Here is a 7,537-nt window from a genome sequence, read left to right as displayed (position 1 = left end):
TTATGACTCTGTGGGGCCTGATGGAACCATGGGACCATTGGGACCCTTCAGGGCCTCGTGTCACCAAGGGGGCATTTTGACACCTCAGGGCCTCCTGGAAGCAAGGGACCATTGGGACAATGTAGGGCCCCATGGAACCAAGCCCTGTCTAGCTTGGCCTCCCAGGGGCCACCTGACAGGTCTGTCTGATGTTGGAATGCCAAGGGCTGCCTCTCATCAGCTCTGGGAGTACTGGGGCTTTCCTTGCTATGGAAAAGAACTGTCCCTCATTTCAGATGCCCATTGCCAAAACTTACACTCTCCCTAAAAAATTTCCTATATGCAAGGATATCTTGCAGAAAAAAACCTGACAGCTGTGGCTGCCCTTGTCCTCTGGTGGCCACCTCTCATCCACCCAGGGAAACACAAGGGCTCTGTTCCTTCCTTCCTGTAGAAAAGAAAGTGGCCTTCATGTCTAGGCACAATGGCCCAAATTAGAATTCGGCCTCCCAAATTCCGTATATCCAAGGATTGCTCCCAGACAAAAGCAGACAGGACAGACTGTGGGAAGATTATGCTCCTGGACGGTGGGGGTGTAGGGAGGCAGAGATCTCTGAAGCTTGCTCTTTGGGGGAGAGGTTTATTGGAGAATTCAGGAATGCCCAAGCCTCGTGCTCTCAGGTGTAGCACGTGGGTGGGCTTAGGAGGACGGGGGAGGGGAGAGAGAAACGGAGGGTTTAGGAGAGGGGAAGCCCCAGAGGGGGAGGAAGTCCAAGAGAGGAGGAGGGAGGAAAGCCAAGAGAGGGAGGAAATCCAAGAGGCCGCATGGCCGCTCGGAGCCCCCTTTTCAGGGGCTCCTAGGTGGGCTGGGACAAGGCATGGGCCAATGGGGTTACAGACTCCGATGCTTCAGGGGCAGGTACAGGGGTGTGGGATGAGCCACAATCTTTTGCGGGGTGGGATGGAACAGTCCATTTCACTCCATGATTCATCCAAGGGTAGAAGTGACATTCGGCTAGCTAAGATAACAATCATATCTATCTATCCTCTGCAACAACAGACAGGTCAGGCTGGCTCTGTCCTCTGGTGATTTTGTTAGACTATAAGCTGAATGTTTTCATTTGAAAACACCTTGGAGAGGGCCCAGAGATCTTCCAAGGAGGCCTTTGGAGGCCTCGGGCACATGACCACTACATATGGAAAAAGGAGCTCTGTGCTCTGTGCTGCTGTGGTGGTTTTGCATCACAGAAGTGAAGTCCTGAGAGAAGCTGCTAGCAGTTTCCTCTGTGTCTGACAAAAACCAATCAGTAATTAGCTTTGAGAGCGACAATCTGCTAAAGCACTAAGGAAGCTGCAGACGCCTCTGTGCAGACACAAGTTAGAGATGAGAAAGCCTGGCTGGGTCTCTCTCCCTTCTGGCCCCACAGAGGTGCCGAGGCCGGCCCAGCCCCTTCTCGGCCGTGGGGCCGGGCGGCTCCTGCCGTGGGGCCGGGCCCCTTCCCAGGGAGCCGCCAGGCGCCATCGGCTGCCGGGCAGGGCAGGGGAGGCCGCGGGGCCGAGGCCGGGCCGTGGCTGCGGGTGCTGACATCTGGCCCTGCCGAGCCCTGCCCCGCCGCCAGCCCGAGCCCGGCCAGGATCCGCCGGGCCCCAGGAGCAGCCCTGGGCCGGGCCGGCTCGGCCAAGGCTCTGCCGCCCTTGGGCTTCGCCCGCAGCCAGCGGGCAGGGCAGGAGAAGCCATCGGCCCCGGCCGTGCTGCTGCTGGGCTCTGGCCTGGCTGCTGAGATCCTGGCCCTGCCTCAGCGCGGCCCAGCCTGACACAGCCCCAGCGCAGCCGCTGCAGAAACCTCCATGGGAAAACAGCTCCGGCCGCAAGCACCAAGCCCGGCCGGGCTCACGGAACCATCTGCAGCCCCGGGAGATATTGACTCTGCCAGTGCTGCCATCCTCCCTCCCGTGAGAGAAAAGGACACAGGGCAGGCACACAGAGGAGCAGCATGAACACACTGAGGGCAGGGAAGGGGAAGTTGAGTCCCAGATGGGAGGGATGAGGAGATGCCTTGATCTTGGAGCTGGAATCCTCTGGAAAAGCTGTGGAGAAGGATGTCATTGATACATTAGACTCTCTTTTTGCCTATAATGCATTGAAAAGTATGGGGAGATGACTTGTTTCAGCAAAGGCCTCCATGCTAAATTAAGCAAATGTTGACATAGCTGTGATCCCATGAGAAGTTTGAACAGAGAAAAGGAGAAGACCCTGTGCCCTCATGGAGACCTCTGTTCTCAGAAATAAAGATGATTTCAGAAAGAGCTGAAGAGACCTGTTGCTTTTAAACAGCTCATCTCAAAACTAATACCCCATAACTTGGCCTGGCCCATAAGCACATCTGTGGGAAAAGGTGGGAAAAGATGGGAGGAAGTTCACAATTGCAGATTTCTCCAGGCAGCTGCAATTCATGGAAATGAAAAGCCATGAGAAAACTGTGTTCTTGTAGAGAAGTCTTCATAACATTAACAAGAAGAAATTCTCTCTAAGTGAAGTGAAGAAAGACTATTTTAGAGGTGGTAAACTGACTGAAAATTTTAGGTTTTGTCTCTTTACATTGTCAGGTTGTATGGAGAGAGGAAGTGTTCTGAAAGTTTTTTTCTATTTCTTATTACTCTTTCTTTAGTTATTGTCAATACAATTTTATTTATACCCTTTTAAAATTTTGAGCCTACTTTACCTTTCTCCTAATCCTATCTCACAGCAGGAAATGAGTAAGTATATTCTAGTGGGTGCACTGGTAATTAGCCAACACTGAATCCACCACACTAATTGAAGCATTGGCTGAGAAATCTCAAAATGGTGAACCAAAACCCCTACAAAAACTTCCTGATAAACTGCACGAGAGCAGAGAGAAATTGAGGCAGAGCCATGGTTTGTCAGGACTTGCTTGATCCTAATGAGCCCCGTGGTGCATTTGGAGCTGAGCCCTGGAACCTCAGGGCCTGAGAGGAGATTGCACAAACCTTTCCCAGAGTCAAAGTCAGAGGAAAACCCCAAAGTGGTTGGAGTCTAAAGCCTTAATGGGACCCACAAAGGTGCATCTATACCACAGGCTCTTCATGGAGTCCTTGGAGGAGAGAACTGGAGGCCAGGATGGCACAAAAACCTCTCAGAGACTGAAAATGGCACAAAGAACTCTCAATGTGGAAAGGAAAACTCAAAGTACCTTGCAAAAGTTAAGAATCTCAAAGTATTCATGAGCCCCACTGAGTGTAAGTACAAAGCTCTCAAGGGACTCATTAAAGCAGATAATTGGGGCCATGATTGCAAAAACCTCTCACAGAGTCTGTAGCAAAAGGGCAACACCAAGTACCTTAAAAGAACTGAAGTACCTTGAAGCATTAATGGGCCCCACTGAGTGTTGTTACTGACAAAGCCTCTCCAGGGACTAATTACAGCAGAATATTGGAAGCCATGATTTCAGAAATCTTGCAGAAACTGCAAGGCCAAAGCAAAAGCCAAAGTCCTTTGAAAAACCTGCAGTCCCTGGGAGCATGAAGGAGCCCCCAGGGCCATTCCTGACCAAGGCTCCCCAGGGACTCCTTCCAGCAGATCCTTGAGGCCACTGGGATGTGGGCCAGGGGGGGATGCTGACGGCAGGACCAGGGGGTGACAGTGCCCAGCCTGGCTGGGGCTGTGCCAGGAGGCCCCAGGGCCTCAGGACAAGGTGTCTCCTGACAGCCCTTGGTGGCACAGACTCTGCTGTGCCCCAGGGCACCAAGACTTGGCTTCTCTTTGTCCCCACCTGGCATCAGTGCCTCCAGTTCTCTGCTCTGTCTGGGGCCTGGGGACACTTTCTCAGTTGTGTCCCTCATTGGGACCCATTAAAAATCATAGAAACTTTGGAGTTGGATTCTGACTTGGAGTTCTGGAAAGATTTCTGCAGCTCCCTCTCAGGGCCTGATGTTCAGGGCCTGAGCACAAAGCCCCAGAGGGTCATTAAAGTCCTTGTGCTGTGTCTGTGCTGCTGACCTGGGCCAGGCTCCTGCCACAGAGGGTGATCCTGGTAAGCAAGCAGAGCTTCAAAAGCACATTTCTCTTGCTGAGCAGCTCTTCTCCCAGCCTAGCAGGGCTGGGGCACTGCCTGCAGCCAGCCCGGGCAAAGCACAGAGGCACAGAGAGCTTCAATCAGTCAGGGCTGGGAAGGGGCTGAGAAGAGCCTGGGGCAGAATCACTGCCAGCCCTTGGCACAGGAACCTCTGGCTGTAGGACAATGCAGCTGCAGCTCCTGGAGCCATTTCCTAAAGCTGGAACATCCCAATGCCCACAGACCCTGTGAGTGCATTCTCTGCTCATATCCTGTGCAGAGCAGCCAGGGGTGCCCAGGGCTGTCCTGCAGAGCAGGGTCCTGCAGCCCAGGGCGCTGTGCTGGGCCAGGGACTCTGCTGCCTGCCAGGGACAGCTCTCAGCCAGCCCTGGAGCTGCTCCCAGCGCTGGCCAGGAGCTGTGGGGGGAAGGAACCACCCTGAGCAGGGCAGGTGCTGCTGCTGAGAGGGGCTGGCTGGGGCAGGGCTGCTCCCAGCTCCAGACCAGCCTGGGTACAGCTCCGGAGGACACTTCCCAAAGAAGGTAAGCCTGGGATTGCTGTAAAGATCAGAGTTTTCCTGAGAGTGTTTTCAATTTCCAGCTTGGAGAAGGATGGGAAAGTTGGGGTGATGACAGAAAGTATTTTGCTTTGTATACATTTTTCATATATCCGTAGGTCTGTAAATTGGTGTGATAAAGTTATAAATCTATAATCCTTACATAACTCTATTAAACTCTTAATTAGCTCTATTAAACTACCAATTTGTACTTATGTAACTGTTATCCTTAGCTGTCTCTAGTATGTTTTCTACCTATCTCTTGGATTTTACTAGAATAAGTTGACTGTCTAAATATATTCCTCAAATACTGTATAGTCTTATTATGAGGAAGAAGGCCTACAAGAAGAGCATTTTAGGTTTTGACCAGAATGTGAGCAGTCACAACAAAAAGTGAAGGCAAAGAAGCCTTTAGACCTACTCCAATGGATTGAGCCAGGGTTATGTAACTGGGGCAACTGAATCTCCTATTGAATGTTCCTGTTAGATATCCTACTTAATTAACCTCAATGAATTGTTGAAATCAGGGGCTGGATGTGCCCCTGGGCTACCTGGAATCTTCCAATAAAGGTCTGGTTTTTACTGGTCTAACACTGTTGCAAGGATTCTTTTTATCTCTTTTGATTATAGACACCAGAGGGATAAGAGAAGCAGAACAGGAATCGTAATCCCAGAACCACAGAACATTCTCAGTTGAAAGGATCATCAAAGGAATGTTTGAACATGTACAGAGACTCCAGAACTGTGACTTTGGGTGGTCAGTGTCTCTGCCGGGAGCCTCCCAAAGGGCCTTCAGCCACTCCTCAGCCCTGGGCAGCAGCAGCATCACCTCTGCAGGGCCCAGCAGGGCTCTCCTGAGCTGCCCTTGCCCAGCTGCACACAGAGCCTGCCCCAGCCAGGGCCCTGCACACAGGCAGGTTTCTGTAGGGCCGGGCTGAGGCCACACAGGGTGGGATGGGCTCTGTGAGCACTGGCAGGGACAAGGCACCTCTCAGGAGGGGATGTCCAGGCCCAGGGAGATGCTCAGGGAAGCAGAGGGGGCTGAACAGAGCAGTGCTGGGGGAACAAGCCCATGCGGCCCCTCACCTGCCCTCAGCCACAGGGAATCCTTTGCCTCTCACATCTCTCAGTGTAAAAATCTGAGTGCAGCAGGAATGCTGGGGATTTCTGACCTCAGAGAGCCATGAATGATGTGTGGGTAGGAAAACAATTCCTTAAACCAGCTCCTGCCATTCGTTAGACCTGGGAGTGCAGATGCTAGCAAGCTTTTCTGCAGTAAGAGAAACTTCCATGAAAAATCCTGAATATCCAGCCTTGTCCCTCTGCCACATGGCCACAAACCAAGGGCAGGGGGGCAGGGATGGCTCCTCGAGGGCCCCCATGCACAGGCCTGGCTGCTCCTGGCACACTCAGCCAGCACAACCGGAGATCAGGGAGGGACCTGGGTGAAGGTTTTCCCAGAGCAGGAACGAGGGTGGGTGAGTCCCAGCAGGACAAGCTGCAGGGAATGGCCCAGGTTTGGCTCCAAGCAGCCTCTCCTGACTTGTCCCTGTCCTTTCTCCATGAACAGGTGCCCATGTGCAGCCAGAGCAAATGTCCAACAGCAGCTCCATCAGCCTCTTCCTCCTGCTGGCACTGGCAGACACGCGGCAGCTGCAGCTCCTGCACTTCTGCCTCTTCCTGGGCATCTCCCTGGCTGCCCTCCTGGGCAACGGCCTCATCATCAGCGCCGTAGCCTGCAGCCACCACCTGCACATGCCCATGTTCTTCTTCCTGCTCAACCTGGCCCTCAGCGACCTGGGCTCCATCTGCACCACTGTCCCCAAAGCCATGCACAATTCCCTCTGGGACACCACCACAATCTCCTACATAGGATGTGCTGCTCAGCTCTTTTTCCTTCTGATCTTCATCTCAGCAGAGTATTTCCTCCTGACCATCATGTGCTATGACCGCTACGTGTCCATCTGCAAACCCTTGCACTACGGGACCCTCCTGGGCAGCAGAGCTTGTGCCCACATGGCAGCAGCTGCCTGGGCCAGTGCCTTTCTCAATGCTCTGCTGCACACAGCCAATACATTTTCCCTGCCCCTGTGCCAGGGCAATGACCTGGACCAGTTCTTCTGTGAGGTTCCCCAGATCCTCAAGCTCTCCTGCTCCAAATCCTACCTCAGAGAACATTGGGTTCCTGTGGTTATTGTCAGTTTATCGTTGTGTTGTTTTCTGTTCATTGTTTTCTCCTATGTGCAGATCTTCAGGGCTGTGCTGAGGATCCCCTCAGAGCAGGGACGGCACAAAGCTTTTTCCACCTGCCTCCCTCAGCTGGCCGTGGTCTCTCTGTTCCTCAGCACTGCCACATTTGCCTACCTGAAGCCCCCCTCCATCTTCTCCCCATCCCTGGATCTGGCCCTGTCAGTTCTGTACTCGGTGGTGCCTCCAGCCCTGAACCCCCTCATCTACAGCCTGAGGAACCAGGAGCTCAAGGCTGCACTGTGGAGACTGATGACTGGATGCTTCCAGGGACATTAAACTCCTGGCCAATTTTTGCAAATCACTTGTAATAAAAGTCATCTTTGATACTTCTTGTTCTTTTCCATTTGGAGGTTCTTTTTCTTTGTTTTACATTTTAATGTTTTCCACAAAGAAATGTCATTGTTTGGGCCATTTCTCATTTTGTTCACCTCCACCTTCCCTGTGGCCACAGACTGTGTCAATTAGGGGCTGTGCTCTTGGCGGTTTTAAAGGAGCTAAATTATGTCCAATCAGAGTTTTCTGCAGAGATGCCCCTTTTGTTGCCTCCTCTGGAGCTGCAGCAGCAATGTCTCTGTGCAGAGCAGGGGGCAGTTCTGTGCTGGCACAGCCGCTCTGGTCCTGCTGGCCACATCATTCCTGATCCAGGCCAGGAGCCATTGGCCTTCTTGGCCACCTGGGC

The 7,537-nt window shown here is 52.8% G+C and overlaps 1 protein-coding gene across 1 annotated transcript; it reads left to right on the top strand.

Moving 5' to 3' along the window:
- The first annotated feature begins 6,201 nt into the window (after positions 1 to 6,201).
- On the top strand, positions 6,202 to 7,200 carry LOC144246932 (olfactory receptor 14J1-like). Its single transcript, XM_077785799.1, has one exon. The coding sequence runs from the start codon at positions 6,202 to 6,204 to the stop codon at positions 7,132 to 7,134; it is 933 nt and encodes a 310-aa protein (XP_077641925.1). The 3' UTR covers positions 7,135 to 7,200.
- The last annotated feature ends 337 nt before the right edge of the window (positions 7,201 to 7,537 follow it).

This window comes from Lonchura striata, chromosome 11 (assembly GCF_046129695.1).
Source record: "Lonchura striata isolate bLonStr1 chromosome 11, bLonStr1.mat, whole genome shotgun sequence".
Classification (NCBI taxonomy): Eukaryota; Metazoa; Chordata; class Aves; order Passeriformes; family Estrildidae; genus Lonchura; species Lonchura striata.
This window is presented reverse-complemented; position numbering and strand designations above follow the sequence as displayed.

Bases quoted from the DNA above. Each gene is read 5' to 3' on its own strand.
- LOC144246932 (XM_077785799.1), top strand. From the start codon at position 6,202: ATGTCCAACAGCAGCTCCATCAGCCTCTTCCTCCTGCTGGCACTGGCA.